Source organism: Cyclopterus lumpus, chromosome 13, assembly GCF_009769545.1.
Source record: "Cyclopterus lumpus isolate fCycLum1 chromosome 13, fCycLum1.pri, whole genome shotgun sequence".
Lineage (NCBI taxonomy): Eukaryota > Metazoa > Chordata > Actinopteri > Perciformes > Cyclopteridae > Cyclopterus > Cyclopterus lumpus.
In genome coordinates, this window is record NC_046978.1 from 14,934,076 (window position 1) to 14,951,983 (window position 17,908).

At 41.7% G+C, this 17,908-nt stretch overlaps 1 protein-coding gene across 3 annotated transcripts; it reads right to left on the reverse strand.

Moving 5' to 3' along the window:
- Window positions 1–2,715: 2,715 nt before the first annotated feature.
- Window positions 2,716–17,411, reverse strand: igsf5b (immunoglobulin superfamily, member 5b). Of its 3 annotated transcripts, none has more exons than XM_034549303.1 (10): window positions 17,096–17,411; window positions 15,738–15,823; window positions 13,102–13,416; window positions 10,141–10,268; window positions 9,469–9,634; window positions 8,925–9,056; window positions 5,914–5,938; window positions 5,171–5,259; window positions 4,284–4,348; window positions 2,716–3,452 (listed from the first exon to the last, which is right to left on the reverse strand). In XM_034549303.1, the coding sequence occupies exons 2-10, from the start codon at window positions 15,784–15,786 to the stop codon at window positions 3,342–3,344; spliced, it is 1,080 nt and encodes a 359-aa protein (XP_034405194.1). In that variant the 5' UTR covers window positions 15,787–15,823; window positions 17,096–17,411; the 3' UTR covers window positions 2,716–3,341. The 3 variants fall into 3 exon arrangements, 2 of the variants coding, with proteins under 2 accessions (XP_034405194.1, XP_034405195.1); XR_004610783.1 differs by having other exon boundaries at window positions 2,717–3,452; window positions 4,782–5,259; XM_034549304.1 differs by having other exon boundaries at window positions 2,717–4,184.
- Between the last annotated feature and the right edge of the window lie 497 nt (window positions 17,412–17,908).

Here is a 17,908-nt window from a genome sequence, read left to right on the forward strand (position 1 = left end):
CAACGATGAAAGCGTAGCGGGAGAGAGATAGAGGACAAACACTTTTCCTCACATTCGCTGGCGAGATGTGAGTTCCAAAGTGAAGATCTGTGTCAGCCATCTGGTGAGGGAGAATAGTAGGAGACCATGTCAGCGAGCTATTTTCAATAATGCAAGCATACATGCTGTCGCCACATAACAATTCGAAGCAAGATTTCTGTGAAACGTCAACTTTTTGTGTGTTCTATTTGCTTTCTTTTCAGTTCCTGTAAATCTATTTATTTTTGCTGGAGAGCCAAGATAGAACTGGCTTCAACACAGTGTCAGAACCAAACAGAGCTTCACATTTGAAGGGTGCTGTGGTAAGTATTCAGTGTTAAATCCCTGTGAACAGTGGCACTAGTGTGGCGCACAAATGTGTCATTTGGCACATCAGGTTTCAGCCTGATTCGCAGCGCGGCTCTGTGGCTCTGTGGCTCTGTGGCTCTGTGGCAACAAAGTGGTGGATTGCCACCACTTTGTTTCAAAATGAAGTATGTCAACAAACTATTTTGCACGGATTGCTGCTGAACTATGGACAGATCTTTTCCTCTAGCCCCACCACAAGGTTCACCTGTGAGGTTTTGAGTGAAATTGTCAACAGCTATTGGATCCGCTTTCATGAAATTTGATACAGATTCATGTCCCTTCAGGATGGATTTCAATTTAGATTTATTTCAGTCTCTACTGTACTCTCTCAGCATTGTACAACGCTAAACTAAGATGGTAAAAATGATCCATGCTAAACATCAGCGTTTTAAAGACAAAGACATTTTTTTAACTTGTGGCCTATACGCTTCACAGTGTTTCGTCACGTAGCATGTATCTATGCATATGTGGGATCTATAATAACGTATTCCAGCGTAGGGCCCGGTACTCTTACTCAGCCAGCGCGACCCCCAGTGAAAAAATAAGCAGTGCATTAATGCTACACTGGTTTCAGAAAAAGAGCTGAACAAAGTTGCCACTAATCTGGCGATGGCAATGTGCTTTCCTACGTTGTGACAAGAGTTTTAGTCGTTACTGCAAAACCTCACCTCACTGAGGCCGCCGCTTGCCGTCAGTCGGTTGCATTTATACAGAAGTAGGCCCGTTACAATGGTCGCCATGGCAACAGTACACGGAGAAAAGATTCTACTACTTTGATTTGAATGGGAATGTCCGTGATCCTTCTTTCCTATTTTAATGATGAGCTTTTGGCATGCTGGTTCTGGCCCTCGGGCCTTATGTTTGACACCCTTACAGTAGACTCTGCTTTTGCTGGCCTCTGCCCCGGTTTATTACTGAGCTCTGGCTCTGACCCCCCGTGTTGAGGGGATTAAGACAATTTCCCCTTCATACGTGGTTCCTTATTATATGAACATCTACAACTTCACACTGCAGACTGCGGTGGAAATTTATCATAGTGTTCTTCTAAATGTAACGGTGCCACTGAACTGAGTTCAGCTCATCTTGACCTCGCTTCAACGGCGCCAGCGAAGAGGCTATAACAGATCTTATTATTGTCTTGCATTTTGGCTTTCTCTCCATCTCTGTCATCTCTCTGGGATGCAGCCAAACAACATCTGTCAGGCAGACAGAACCTGTCTGCAGGACGCCGGAAGGAAGAAGGAAGGAGCAAGAGGTGGAGGGGGGGATGAGGGGCAAACATTTCATCAATAATTATGACTGTATAAGACTATGTTGCATCTTTCTGGTTCAGACCTCCTAACCATTTGTGGGGTGGAGCTCTGGTCATTCAATTGAATTATTCCAAGTTTCTGTTTAATAAATGCTTAAAGGCATTTAAGTGTTTCGACATCATCCCTTCTCTAAAGATTGGAAAGGTTTGTTTCCATTACACAGACGACTGCATTTATTTTCAGCAGTGTTTGTATTTGCAGACATTCAACCGCCATGCCATTCTCTTATGGGCTCGGATTCATATTCATCTAATCAAGGTTGCCGGCAGCAGAGAGATATATCACATCTAACGCAGAAAGGGGCGAATCAGACTTTGCGTTGGCTTTCAGTGAAATGAAAGAGCATTTCCCCTTCAATAAGGCATAAGCTGCCGATTGCATGATTTGCCATTTATTTTACAGCCGAGCTGACAAACAATACAAAAATCACAGCCTCCTCCAGAAAAAGCCAGTTGTTTGTCTGATATTGTGACATTATGAAACAATGATAATAAACCCACGTTGTGAATAATTTAATAAACTCGCGTGGGATCAGCTCATTCACTGTCTGAAATGTGAAACACAATGCAAGGGTATTTTTTTTCGAAAATAGCAGCAGTTTGTAAAAGAAAATATAAAATCTGGACATGTTTTTTTCCCAGACACCAGCAATAAGCATGTCATCTTTTTAATGGACGCCAACTCCTTTAATAACAGCGAGGCTGGTGAAACTATAGCATGTCTGGCAGATTCATAAACCTCCATCTCCCCCTCTCTACTCCCCTCCACCCTTTACTATTATAAAATGCAAATGTTATGTCACCCACTTCACACAGAGATAAATCTGTTATTTCATGCATTACCGCAGCGAGCCTCACCACAACATCGTTCTCATTGCAGCACCACTCACATCGTCTTAATGTACACCCCAGCCTTTCCCATTGATACTGTATTTGAAAACCATTTCCTTTCCATGTCTGGGAAATTGATTGAGTTTGAGATGCTTCCACATATGAAACAAATAAAGAGGCGTATCTGGCATGGCTTTCCCGAAAACAGGATTAGATTTTTAATGATGTAACATTTATATCAATCAACATGCAACAGCTCAGGGAGTCCCTTTAAATCATGCATATTTCTCTGACAATAATTATTGAAGAGACGAACCAAGAGTGCATTCGATAAATAATTAAAACATTTTTAAGCCTTCACACTTTCTAAATAGTACGTTACATGATCATTCTGGTTCATTACAACTTTGATCTTGTTTACTTAGTGGGTAATATGTTATCTTAACCAAATGATGGCCAAAGCAGCAAAAATATATATAAAGTAATGAATGTACACACTGTATAGTGTATGTCTAGTTTTGGTCAAAATTACATGGCCTGCTCAAACTATATACTGTGAAGATGTACGCCAAGAACATAAAGGAGCACAACACTTAATTGAACATTTTAAAAACAATGTTCACATTTTTGAAGGTACATTAAAATATATTTTTTTAAATAATGTGCTGCACACATTCAGCTAAAGATTACATAACATTAGCTTACAGCTTTACATAAATGTAACACTGGTGAGGGGCCCCACCTGTAAATACTGAACTGTACAACAGTGTACATCATTGACACCACATTTCTTTGTATTGAATATCATATTTCAAACTGTGGTAATTCTCCTGACATTCTTGGAGTTTTCCTCTGATAGACACACCTGGGGTGGGCCCTCACTGTGTGGAGACACACTGCTGGAATACACGACATCAGGGACCTGGGACACACACCATCACATTTACATTTTAGTGACGATACACACTGTAGATTGGCAACAAAGACACAGAGATTCCTGTCCTGAAACCTTTCTCCTACAGCAGCAGTGGCACTGTGGAGGTTTTTGTGTAACGTATTTTCCACGCTGACATATCCGAGGACGACTGGAGGACAACTATTGCTTTAAAATCCAGAAACTGTCTTCACCCTTTAGTCCCTCCAGAGAAGGCAATCCTATTACCAAACTCAAACTCATTACTTCAAAGGCAGTGAATCAGAACTGAACTTGTGACCTCAAGACAGAGCTGCTCTACATCAGACCTAATTGGGAAAAGAGGTCACATACCCCAGTACAGAAGGGAAGACTTGTCCCTCCTCCATTCATGTGTGATACCAGGATATTAAACACGATATCAATACAGTATATATTCATATTAATATAACAATATATTCCTCAGTTTCCTCCATGCCAGCCTGAACACCTTGAGATCATCCCATTATTTAGACGATACAACACGATGATGATGATGATGATGATGATGGCGCCACTTTACTGCCGTGTAAGCTAAAAAATACTGCTGATGGCCTTTTGTGGAGCTGTGCCAGAAAGCATGTTATTCCACATCCCTGTCTAACATCAAGCTGTCTACTGGGAGAACAGGGGGGGGGGGTCCAACAGGATAGCAGTGTAGCTTGTTCCCATCAACATGGGAGGATGTGGTAGAAACTCCAGCTGCAGAATGAATGGTTGCATTATTCAGCTACAGTCGATATCTCTCTCTCTATCTCTCTCTCTCTCTCAGCCCTCCCACCTTCTCTCTCTCTCTCTTACCTTGTGAAAGCCGACAAAGTCCTCCTGCCTACGAGTTTCCATGATTAGCTCATTGATAACTGCATCTGCAGGGTGAAAAACAGCAATTTAGCCTGATCTAACCTCGCAGTCCTCCTGACCAGCTACAGCCCACTTTGAACTTACAGCTAACCTCAGCGAAAATAGAAAGAATCGGGCAATTCAGTGGCTCATCGGCCTGTTATGTTTACCAAATAAATACAGCGTCCAGAGTTTAAATCTATCTTTTGCTTCTGTCTGAATTAGAATAATTGTAAATATGATTGTCTGCTGTAACTTAAGGGGCCTAGTCTTCATGTATACTTAAATATTACAGCTAACCATTTTGTAAACCATGCTGCAGGGTTTAAGGAACTTCATTTTTACTACTCCAGACATAATTTGGCTTCCTTACATTTCCAAAGAACATGAATATCCATTAACAGACTCTTGAAACGTGCTTAAGTTGTGTAATCCATCACGGTGAGCATGAAGCGTTACCTTTCGTCAACGTGAATGATTGTTATGGAGAATCAATCTGCAGTGAAACGTCATTACAGGGCAATCAGGCTCTAACCTTGACAAAAGAATGAATACAGACTTTATGTTAAATGTGATGAATTACACAACTTTCGCAACTTTTAAGAATAGACTTCTTGAAAAGGTATGAAAAACACATACAAAAAATATGTGTTGAGTGATGTTTAATAATTTATAACATGTACTGACCTCTATCAGAGATTGTTGTTGTTGTCGTGCCCCAGCTTGTCAGAATAAACTGAACTATTGTGTCTGTTCACTCAGATGTTCTTCTGACAACACTGTTTATTGTGAGTAAACAGTAGTTGAGGTGTACAATTATCATGGAGAACTATGCGTCACTCTCTCACCTGTGGGGCCCTCGCCAGAATATCCCAGGTTGACCTTCCCTCCTGTCGCCTCAGCAACCGAGCTTCTCCCGCTCACTGATTGGTCGAACCTGCAAATGCTCAAATGAACGGTCCAATGGAAAAGATAACCTTTAGCTGAGAGAGGCTGTGCTGTTGTGAACAGACAATTTTCTTTCCTCACAAAGCTGATATGCTATCAGGGGCCTCTGCATTGTTTTCATCATGAAATGCTTTGACAGATAACAAATGTACATCATCATTTTGTCAGGGCATTTTGTTTGACCCCGACCAACGTGCTCGGCTCTCACTTCAATGTGCTCAATGGGCAACGCTGACAACAGTAATGCGTAAAATATCTGCTTCTTAAATGACAACAATTTTAATCTTAATTAAGTTGTTACAACATGTAATGACTATTTAATGCATCTAATACATGTCTTCAATTTTCTTTTATAATGAGAAACAATAAAAGCCTATTTATTCTCCGAAATAAATTGCACATATTAATAGAGATTGCTGAGTTTGTCATATTCGCTTGTGCAAAGTATAAATGGAGCTCAACAGCCGGGGCTCTACGTCTCTGCCTCTTTCCCAGATTATTGGCAGCTACTTTCTCCTCAAGCCATGTCACTTTCCCGGGATCTTAACGTTCTTTTTTGTGGAGAAAGTTCAAGGTTTTCATTGTTTGAAAACAGCCTCGTAAAGCAAAAGGTGTCTCGAAAAAAAGAGCTCCTAAATCTTACCGTATTGCCTCCCGTGGGCTCGGTTCTGAAAGAAAATGAGGCATTAGGTTTACAGAATTATTATGAGCTGCCAGCCACTGGTTTTATTATTCTCATTGACCACAGAACCATTGTGCTTGCTCACTACAACTGTATTAAGCTGTTAATGTCCCGCTGTTTATTAGCTCTGGTTTCTGCACTAATATCAGAGCCTCCAGTCACTTTGCCACTCAACGGTGAAAGCTGGAGCTGAGTGTTAATGAGTTTTGTAACACTGCTTCGTGGTTGTCTTTGCCAAAAGGTCCTGGCCACGGCGATATAACAACGGTGCAGATGGTGCTTGCCTCAGGAGACATATAAACTGCTCCTTTTACAGGGAAAGAAATTGCCTTCGTCATTATATTTTAAATCCCTGCTGTCATGCTGGCCAAAGTCTCGGAGGGTGACTACATTAGATCCCTTCTACTTTCCCCAAAATTACAAAGCATACATTACTCCCCATTGAGGTGGATTACTCAAAGCAGAGCTTAGTGGCTTGGAGGCATGCCACATCCTCTAACACGTGCATCATCCTCATGAAGTTAACGCAACTTATTTGCTCCATAAAAGCTGTAAATCACGACGGTGAAGAAGGCATCGCGCGTTTCAGGTACAGAATCGGCTGCCGGAGGAGAAAGGTCACACCTGTTTCGTGATAATCCCTTAGCTCTAAACCATAGCCGTGATTTGCAATAGTCCAGAATCAGTCAGGGGGATTACGCTGACTTCTAAACGAGTGACTTAGGGCCTCTTTTTGTTATCGCGCACAAACAGGCCTCCTCCGGCTGCGCGCGCTATAGAACGACGATCCCCTCAGCGATGACGCTCCAGAAACAGCTTTGAAACATCTCTCTTTCCTGGCCATCACACCACTTTACCTCCACATCTCTCTGAGGCGACACATATTCTAGGTCGAGTTGTGAGCTCTAAAAGAGTTGCATTAAAACTGTGTGGTGGTTTAAAACCATTATTACTGTAATGGGCTTTGTAGGATTTCCTGAGCTATGCAATTCAATACTGCCGTAGTCAACTTTAGACTTTAAAAACGAAAGAATGTAACACGTATGTCTTAAAGGAGTAGTTTCAACATTTTGGAAATGATGTTATGTTGCAAATATTTAGCTCAGCGTAGCAGTTCGCCTGGCTGTCTAAAGGTGACAAGATACGCCTACTAACGCCCCTAAAGCTTATTGACGAACATGTATTGTTTAATTGGAATGAGATACAATATTTCAAATAGTGAGTTTTGGAGGTGCTAGTATTCTAAACCCACTTTCCCACTGGACAAAGAAAACACTGACACCTACGAACGTCTGGCCTTTGTCTTTAATGGGAAAGGTTGCAATCTGTATTCATTCACAGGACAAATGACTCTGCAGTAATTGCAGGTATTCATCACCTCCAGCTCAGCTCAACAGTGATGGAAACATCTTTGCCATGTCAGCCACAAATTCTGTCCAAGCAGTGATCTAATAAACGTAATATTTTGACTCGCCTCCATGTTGCTTTCTGCTGTTTCCTAACCTTGTTCTCTAGCGTGTTTGTGATGGTGAAAACTAGAAATAGAACAAAAATACTATACTAAATACTAAATTGCCTCCACTGAGCGTATGTTATTGATGTTCCTGACAAGGCGTAATTATTTGGGAGCCCCAGAAAAAACGCTGTCCTGCTTCACTGTTCATCCTTTCTCGAATTAGGAAAGTATGCTTTGGCAGTGGCAGAAGAAGTACCTCCAACTATTTTTCAGAAGTGAAACTATTAACCTTTAATATTAAAACTATCAATACCGCACAGTAAAAGTCCTCAAATGTTTATGTCCTCAAAAGCTGAATGTGAAAACTGTGTAACAGACTCTGAATGTGAAAACTGTGTAACAGACTCATCTGGCAGGAACCAGGTGAGTCGGGACCTTATGTTCCCCAAGGGACAATCTCTGCCAGTGCAGCTCTGTAATCCTTTACACACAGGTTGATAGCTTGTCCAAGGTCGCCACGTTCCCACTAAACAACTCAACTCATCTGCATGTCTCAATGGCCTTTGTGGTTCAATCCCCGCCCTAGTCGATGTGTCCTTGAGCAAGACACTTAACCCTGAATTGTTCCCTGTAGCTGTGTCTACAGTGTATGAATGTAACATGATTGTAAGTCGCTTTGGATAAAAGCGTCAGCTAAAAGATATGTAATAATAATGTAATGTAAAGTGAAACTACAGTTTCCTGGCTGGTGTTTGATAGAAGACGTTATTGAAAGTACAATAGCACAAAGTTCAAACTTGATGAATATAATTTCTCCACGGTTGTCCATCTGTGGGTACGTCCATCCTCTGAATTTGAGGGCCAAAGTCCACTGTTACCATATAAAACACTTTTTTATTCAAGAATTCATTTGCCAATTATGAAAATGTCCCACAATGGCTAATAGGGTAAAATGATGAAGTGATGACATTTTGGAAAGACGCGGATGTAAAGGGCAACCTGACAGGTTGGCGGAGGTGGAAATCCTAGTTTTATCCTCAATAGAAGAGCAGAGGACAGATATGTATGTTGAAGCAGAAAGAAACATGCTACTTAATTTCAGTTAGACCCAGTAAAGTTACTTTAATGGCGGTGACAGATTTAGCTTCGCACTATTTAACTGGTGAAATATCTCGCTCCGGCTCACCCCTGCAGTATTTATTCATTAATAGTCCTTTCTGACGATTTGTCCCTTTTTTTCTGGGATTCAAACCTTCAACCCTCCAGTCATACAGTCTGCATACTCCTGAGAGGAAAAACTTTGTTGCTGACAACTAATGTTCTGCCTTTGTCAGAAAATATATATTGCGTGCCCTTGGGGAAGGCCAGCACGGGGCAGCGCCGAGTCGCAGTGTGTAACCCGCCCATCTTCTTCATTATACTTTAATCACAGTTTCTGGACTGGAAAAGGTGCAGCAGGGGGGTGGTGACGATTGTCTTTCACCTGAAGCGATTCGAGTAAGCGAAAAGTGCATACTTGCTTGTCTCCTTTGTCGGAGCCAGAGGACGGTGCAGACGCAGAGCAGGGGGAGCAGCAGAAGAGCAGAGAGGGAGGCCGTTACTGCCAGAGGGGCCGTGCAGTCATCTTCCTCCTGCACCACCTCTGCAACTGAGGAGAAAAGGTCACATCGGTGGTTCGGTAAAGAAGCGCTGAAGCAGTGTTGTTACCTTGCCATTTAATTACAGATTTGCAGACATAGTGTAAAGAAAGCTGTGTTCAATCTCCTGTTTTAATATGCTGCAGCATGCATGAGGGTGTTTGCCGAGGGTAGCTGATCTGAGTGGATTTGAAAAAAAGAAATGTTACAACTACGAATGGGAACATTACGAAGATGAAAATGTAGTATTTGTATTCGGGAGCTCTTTTTCTGTTCCCCTCAGCTCATCAATATTAATGCTCAGGGATGATTCACAGGATTCCCCCCCAAAAAAAGAAAGGAACAGAAAAAAAATTCAAAAAGAGAGAGGGAAGGAATGTAGAGACATATAACTAAACTAGGACAGAACATAGACGCACTCACCCACTGTCAGACGGACGCTGCTCCTCAGTGGTGTGGCGAGGGCCGACACGGAGGCCAGACAAGCCACATGAGAGCTCTTCACTGCCCTCACGCTGAGGTTGCTGGTTACAGTGAAGAGGCTCTTCCCTGACTCTTCACTGCTGATGTTGTATTCCCCCTGGTTCACCTCCATGCCGATCCCCAGAGAGAGAGAGAGAGAGAGATAATTAGATGTGCAGTTATTCTGCAAATGCTTAAAATAGAGCCGTATTTAAAGGAACAGTACGAATGTTAAAGTGTTTTCTTTCTTCTTGTGAGTGAAGCTGCTGCTGTGACCATGTCTGTTTTTAAATGGTTGAGCTTTAAATGGTTGAGAAAGAAAAAAGAAAAACGTCTAAGTCTTTGGCGATGACTGTGGGAGATGATTTGTTTGTTTGTGTGGCTGTATAGTTCACATTCACACCAGGGTAATGAAGCTCATACCATTTGGTTTATGGTACTTAGCAAACAACTGAGAAGAATAATTCACCTGCAAATACACCTTCTCTGCACAGGCACTACATTAGAGACTCGAATGCTTGTTAAGGCTTTGAGTTGCTAAGCTACAACGTGAGCTTGATGAGTGTTTCATAATATAAAATTCTTTCCACAGTTCTAAATATTACCGTAGTGAGAAGGTTGTATGTAGCCTACCTTTTTGTCATTCACCTGCCATTGCAAAGCGGGTTGAGGGTACCATCCTGCTGCTTGGCATTCAAACAGGACCGACTGACCCTGAAAAGCCAACTTGTTGTCCCCAAAGACTTTCACGCTGCCCTTTTCTGCAATCAGAATCACACACTTTTTTTAAATGTTGTATTATTTATGTGCTTGCATGCATGTATTTGTACTTGAATATTCCTGTACACAAGCATGAGTGTGAGTATGTTTATGAATATCAACACCGGGTAGGAATCCATGAATTTCAATGCATGTTGTTGCATCAACGCATCTGTACCCAAAGGTGAGCACCACCTCTCCAGTTCGCCTGCTCACTCACAAAAGACGGATTTCATTCGTCCCGGGCGATTGATCGCGCGTCTCAAAGTCTCAATTTCCCGACGAATCCTTCTCCTCTTTTCCCCTTCATCTCCTTCCCTGCCAGCCAAATAAGCCACTTAAGGCCCTGAGAGATACAGTATCTCATATGTGAAGTCCATTGTCTGGCAGAATGAAAGGCGCTGGATGCAACAGACAATTGCTACAGACAGAAAGATAATTACAGAGGCTTCGGTGCTTTGTCTCAGCGAATGACATGTCTGTGCGGATTTAGGTTCAAATCCTCTGCTGTTTGGTACGCATTATTGGCTCTCGCGTTTTCTCCCGGGGCTTTTTTTACATTTTTTATTTGATGACATAAACACCGTACCATCCCATTCTAAAAGAGCGGACTCCGGCTGCTCTAAGAGATTCTCTGTGCCATGGAATAAAGGTTGGCGAGGAACCAGCAGTCTCATTTGCACTGACTGATGAGGGGCTCCAGGGCGATCATGGCAGATTGATACATCTGAATAGAGAAAGGAACGACATCAGCACTTTCTCCCTAAGCTCTAATTTAAGTGATCCCTGAAATAAGGTTTCATAAGGTTGGTTAATCACTGTATAGGGGAAATCTGAAGACTTCGGGTTGCTGTGGCGGACTGTGTGAGGCAGAGAGCCTTCAGCTAACTCTAATTCCAGTGATTTGTCAGCAGGGGTCCTCAGAGGGGAAATTACTGAGGGCAGCATTTAAACACTTTTACATGTCTGTCAGGATTGCTGCGTATGCGCATGAATCCTGTCTTGCATGAAAAGCGTATAGCACACATGTATCTGTGGGTGTGCATTTATTCCAACGAGGACCAGCTTCTTCTACTCTTCTGCTCTTCGCTCTCCTCTGATTTATACACGGAAGACTTTTCTGCAGCTCTAGCCTTCACTGCAGACCCGTTCGTACTCAACAGTGCATGCAACTGTATTGATTTGCTCAAGTGAGAGGTGTGAGTGTGTGTGTTTGTGTGTGTGTGAGGATTAAGCAGAGAAGGAGCAGCGATAGGAAGCAGTAGTGTATTGTCCTATTTACATCATCTTCATATTGAACAATTAAAGCGGGCAGCGCTCCGTTCCAACAGTATAGTATATTTGAAGCTGCAGTATACAAATCACAGGCAGAGTTGCTGACTGTTAACTGGGCGTGCCAGGATGCACAATTAATTCAAAGGCTGTGTCAGGCCATAGTGATCCTCCGCATCCAGACTAGAGGGCCTGATTCACCATGCACTACTGTTAATGGCTGCATGTGTCGATGGGGATTTGTGGCACCGGCAGCAATGGAGGCTCTCTCCGTAATATATCGAAGGCGATGGATCATTGGTTTCGTATCCTTTCGCTTTTTACAGAGAGAATGTTTACGTGCTGATTTTTTTCTTTTTTTTTGCTGAGTTCAGAGTTTAGTTTGTACATGTACTGCAGATGCAAACAAGCTGAATGATAAGGTCAAGAGAAGCACAGGTTTGCCGTGATAAGGTGTCGTCTAGTTTGAGGCGGGCCACCTCCATGTGAGCAGAAACTGTGAATAGCATCGAGGGGTCAATACCTTCCCAGAGATACATGCGTCAATAATCTTCTGACATTTTCCATCAAGCTGTCTTTGAACTTGAAACGGAACGTACAAATCTTTGATCCTTCTTTTTAATGAAGTGTAAAAATTGAAATATCCTTCATAGCGCTCTCAAAGAAAACCTGTCTATCCTCCCTTCAGCAAAAAGGGAAAACATATTGCTTAACCTTTCCTGACCTCCCCACCAATCCTAATAAAACATGTTTACCATTCCTTATTTGTGGAAATTAAAATGTTTGTAAATGGTATGGCCAATGTCAGTGAATTTTCTCTAACTTGCTTGTTTAGACCTTTATGTAGTCCCACTTGTCCAGATGCTGCAGTGCTCTTCAACCTGCGATATCAACATCATCAGAACTGCAGAGAGCCACTGATTCTTATAAAGTCCTGACTCTGAGGAGAGGAGGGGAGACCGGCCTGTAAATCCTGACTGGCAGCACAATTCCCATCCCCGACACCATCCACACTGCCATTAACAATGTCACTGAGACCATCAAACATTGGTTAACTGTACCCCCCACCCCACCCCCCACCCCCTTGATATACACCGTGATTGATCACTGAGGCGCTTGTTCAGCTGCTTTTACAGAAAACGTTCATCCTTGAATCCCCACTTCAAGAAAATTAAAACAAAAGCACTTCATTAGGATGAGTGTCAACAACATTTATGCTCTCTGACTCTTTGTGTTCTTTTTCAAGTAGAGAAGACAATGTGTGGGTCTGCAGAATCAACGCACTATACAACTTTAGTGTAGTCCCTTTATTTACCTCTTTTTTTTCTCCTTTCTTTTTGCCTCGTCAAGGTTAAATTCAGTGTATTTCTATCACACTGGAATAGTTGTATTTGAGACTTGCCATCTGCTTCCTCTGTATGTACAAGCCTCTAGTCTGCAACAATGTGAGTATCCCTGAGCGGAGCTGGCTGCACAAAAAAAACCTTTGAAATTCTCTGCAGCAGAAATAAACAGTTCCCTGCTCCCTTCCTGCCACAGTGAATCTCACACACACATGCATACCTTGTACAAACAGGCTGGCTGTTTTCCTATCAATGCCCTGGAGGTCACAGGTCACCGGTCCCTGGTCGCGCCTCTCTGTGCTCTTCAGGACAAACACCCAGCTGTCTCCATGTGAGACGAGGCTTGTCTCGGCCGTCACATTAGGGTTGATGGAGGGCAGGACACCGAACTCCTTGGAGATGGTGAGAACCGCTGTGCCGTTCAGCAGCCACAACATAACAGTCCACTGAGTGTTGGAGGTACTGCAGGCAAACCGGGCCTCCTCTCCTCGAAGGACGGTTAGTATTTCAGGCGACAGCTTCATCTGACCTCTGACTACCAAAAGCCAAAGAAAGGCAGACATAAGTCACATCAGTCTGAAACGTATCAATCACCAAAGCAACACTAACACTAACGCTGCTGCTAACGTCCTTGAAAGAAATAGTTTGGAATGTTGGCAAAAGCGCTTTCTCGCTTTCTTGTTGAGAGTTCGATGAAACGATGGAAACCACTCTCACGTCTCTACATTAAATATGGAGCTATGGAGCAAGCAGCCAGTTAGCTTAGCTTAGCATAAAGACTGGGGAAACGTGACAGAGTTCAAAGCTCACTGGTTAATGCAATACATCCTGTTTATTTAATTCATAGCAAAAAAAACAACTGCAGGTTATGAGCTCCCTAGAGTCCTGCCATCACTGTGAGGTTACCAGGCAACCAGCGGAGACTTAGTATTTCCAAGAAACTAGTCTTTTAACGAGACCTAATAAGTCCAGTAGTATTAAAAAGCAATGTTAGGCCTTTCAGAATTAAGATACTGGCTGTGGAAACTTGTCCGAAAATCACTCGTAGTACGGGAACACACAAGTGGTCTGTAATCTGAATTTAAACAGTTCTCCCGATTGACATTAGCACATGAGTGCAATTCTAGCAGGATAGGAAACATCATTTTTGCAATGCACAGCGATTCCTTCAAAAGTTATCTTAAACCACATCAAAGAAATGCAATGCGCACATACAGAAATCATTTCTAACACATTATTTGAGAAGAGACTTTTCATTTTATAGTCAATTAAAGTTGGTGCAGTAAAAGAAGCCCATAAATACGGTGGAGAATAAGTGATCAGTAAGTAGAGGTAATCGCTCAGTTTGCACAAACAACTCAAAAACTAGGAAGCCAGTGTGTGTCACTTTCAAACGCATTCCCCATAACATTTATGACATGGAGAGAGTGAGTTGTGAAAAGAAAGAAGAGAGAAAGAAAGAAAGAAAGCCTGTGAGGCCTAAATAGATTTTAAAAAAACCTCCTTAAAACTGTTTCTTACTGTGGCTGTCCAGATGGAAATGATGGTGGTTTGGACAGGTGCATGGATGAAGTGCGAAAAGGATTTAGGGAAGAATTACTCACAAAAGTGGGAGAGTGTAAATTAATCTGTGGCTGTTGGCAAAGCCACTGCATCATTCTGCAGGATAAACATGTCAACATGCAGAGAAACCTAGAGAGCTTGATAAAGCCACAGAGCATGCGGAATCATACATTAAGCATCTGTTTAGGACATTAGGCCTGAGAAATATGGAGGCCGACCTCTGTGGCGTTTTCTTTTCATTGCATTTAGCGAATGGGCAGTGTAAGATTTGTGTTCAAAGCTCCGGGTCCCGTGGCCGCAGGAAATTCAGGATTCGAGTTAAAGTTTAACAATATTTAATGGCAAAGATAATACTCATGTAGCGTTCACGATCGTGGGGCCAGAAAGGAGGAACTCTCCACAGACGGAGTGCAGCTCCCAGGGAGCCACAGACCGGGGCTGTCTCGAGTCTCCAGACCAGTAGAACCATGTCTCCCCAGAACAAATGCTCGGTCGTTAGTATGGTCATGCAAATGAATTCACACCTAAAGGTTAGTTCCATTGGTCAGTTCAAAGGATGCCGCAGTTCTGTTCGCTACGCCAATTAGTAAACAGGCGAGGTCAAAGCTCACTCTTCCGGTCAAGGACAGGAAGTTCCCCCTTCAGAATAAAAGCCTATTATCCTGCCTTCCGAATAAAAGCAACACATTAGGTTTCAATCGGCATCCATTTTAACTATTGTCTAAACAATAAAACATTCATTCATTCTCATGCATCATACAGTTAATAATTACATTTGTCATTAAAACAGAATAATAAAACAGTGATCCTCTCTTATGTTTCACAATACATTCCTCCAGAATATTCCTCATAATATCCCAAATTAATTATCATATCTTTCTTTATGTATTAATTTAAAACATAAACTTCTCTTATCTACATGTGCAAATATATAAAATCCACTACAACCTAACAGCAGTCTGAGCATCATTTGTGCGTGCTCCTTATTGGGACCATGAACCAGTAGCTCCGAACCCCCCTGACCACACTGTCTTAATGTTGACTCTGCGTTTTGTTACAAACACTAAGCACGGCGCATCTGGTCTGCGGCATAAATGTGTGTTACAATTCTAATGCCACTGCGATGTCCATATCGAGTAAACTGAACCAAACTATTCTGAAGAATATAGCTCATCAAGCCCTCTGTTATTAAGACCACCGCGGCACTGGAGGCGACCGTTGGTACACGCACATTACTGGCCTCTGTGACCCGGCTCCAATCGAACAACCTGCTGTGTTTGTTTGAACTCTCACCTTGAATCGTGAATGAAAGTAGGAGCACGAGCAGATAAAAGAGGTCCATGTTTAATCAGTCGATCCAGTCAATCCATTGTTCAATGCTGAAAGGACCGAAAACAAAAATAATTGAATTATTTCCCTACAGAGGGACACGGTTGATCTTAATCTCAAGTCTTCAGCAACGATGCTCCAGCGAGCAAAATCACTTTGTTTCCAAAAAGAAAAAGAAAAACAGGTCAGAAAAATGTACTTTCATTTTGTTAGATATAAATGATGTATTATTGTATTCATTCTTAGCTTAACTCATCCTTGAGCATTTATGTCATTTCAAACAACATTAAACTCAGTATTTGCCGACACCAAAATAAAGCAATGCAATAAAGTCCAACCAACCTGAAGAGTTAAACAAAGTTACAGTAAATGTTATAGAATTGAGTTTGTTAATTAATTTGTTATTGGAATGTCCTGCTGGGAAATCTGTGATTAAAAAGTGTCTTTTCTTTTCTCCTACTGGATGCATAACACAGTTATATCGATGTGCAAAACCTCCTATCTGCAAAATGATCCAGGAACATTTTTACATTTTTGTATTATTTATTGTGAATCCTTAACAAATAGCATTCTGCAAGAAAACAAAAAGGTTGTGTTTCTGAAAAAAGTACATTTTTAAGATAGGAGGTTTTGCCACTGATATATTGTATATAAGTAGTAAAATAAAAAGCGTTGATAAATTTTTTTTGTATGCAACATGATCATCCGTTTACTATTTTCTTGTTTTTTATGACCACAGGTGATAATAATAATCATACTAATAATATTTATAAACTTTATAAAACAATGCATTGCAGAATGTGCCTGCACTCTCTGTATTTTTTAAATTTTTTTATTATTATTTTAAATTTGTATATTATGTATTGGGAATCCTTAACAAATAGCATTCTGCAAGGAGGTTTTGCTATCGATATATTCTACATAAGAAGTGAAACAAAAATACGTTCATACATTTTTTTACACTTTGGAGGATGACAAATATTTGTTTTCAAATAGCTGGAGATCATTATCTCTTGACAGACAGAATAATAAAAATAAGAAAGTTACCTTGAAAGGACTGGAAAGTTAATCCATGGAATCGACTCCCTGATCATTTTACAACAAATCATATTTTAGTCAAAGTAAAAGAGTTTCAGTTCAAATGTAATTCAGGTCAGAGTATGAGACACAATGTTACCCAGTCAAATCTCTGAGATCTTGAATGTGAATAACATGCCACACTGCAACTGTCTCTCAACCATTTACTTCATACACAGCATCAAGCAGCTCCTCCTGAGTGAAATTCAAATAGCCATAAGCACCACTGTGTTTATCTGACTCACCTCGGTTTGGTGTCCCTGGATTCATGTCAACAACGCTGCCTTCTCCTCACTCTTGCCGCTCTGCCATGTCACCCAAAAACTGTCCTGTTAAATATTACCAAACTCAGTGCGAACTTTGCCCCGTGCTACACACTGATGTAAATACAGAGTGACTCAGACTGCAAACAATACCCCTTGAAAAGTCCCCGGTTCCCAGGGGGCCTCTCAGACCTCCGTCCTCGTCAAATGGCTTTGGACGTGGGGTGATGTCTCAACAGCATTCATGTTCCACAGGAGATGAATCTGAATGACTCCATTGCCTCTAATGCAACTATAAGTTGACATTTGTGGCTTGTTTTAGTGAAATATTCTAATGAATCTGAATATGACATCTGACTGTCTCGTTGAATCGCAGGTTTTCTTGAGCTTCCTTGCCTTATTCCTTCTCTGAGCTTGAATCCACTGGCTTTATTCATTATGTGTGTGCTTTAAGAAGATTTTTTTTTTTTGTCTTGACAAATGTTATTAAACTGGAAGAAGCTCAGACAAGAAGTACCCAGACCACAAATTATCCGACTGGGTGGTCTTCTTTTCACAGTCGATGGGTTGGTCGGCACTCCAGAAACCGAAATGAATGCGCACAAGCACTGAAAAGGGAGTTTTTTCATGATATGTCCCCTTCAGCCTCAAATGCTTTAATAACTTTGCAAATGTAAGCTCGCCATCAGCTGAAATAAGGTGGTGAACGTGGTAAACATTGAACCTGGTCAACATTAGCATGCTGGTGTTTAGGTGCAGCCTCACAGCATGACTGCAGACTCTTTGTCTTGTTTT

Excerpts from the sequence above, each read along its gene's own strand:
- igsf5b (XM_034549303.1), bottom strand. The coding sequence starts at position 15,786 with ATGGACCTCTTTTATCTGCTCGTGCTCCTACTTTCATTCACGATTCAA. Across the intron at positions 5,260-5,913 it reads AGCCCACGGGAGGCAATACG|GTTCGACCAATCAGTGAGCG; the intron begins GTAAGATTTAGG and ends GAGCATTTGCAG. Across the intron at positions 3,453-4,283 it reads ACTTTGTCGGCTTTCACAAG|GTCCCTGATGTCGTGTATTC; the intron begins GTAAGAGAGAGA and ends TGTGTGTCCCAG.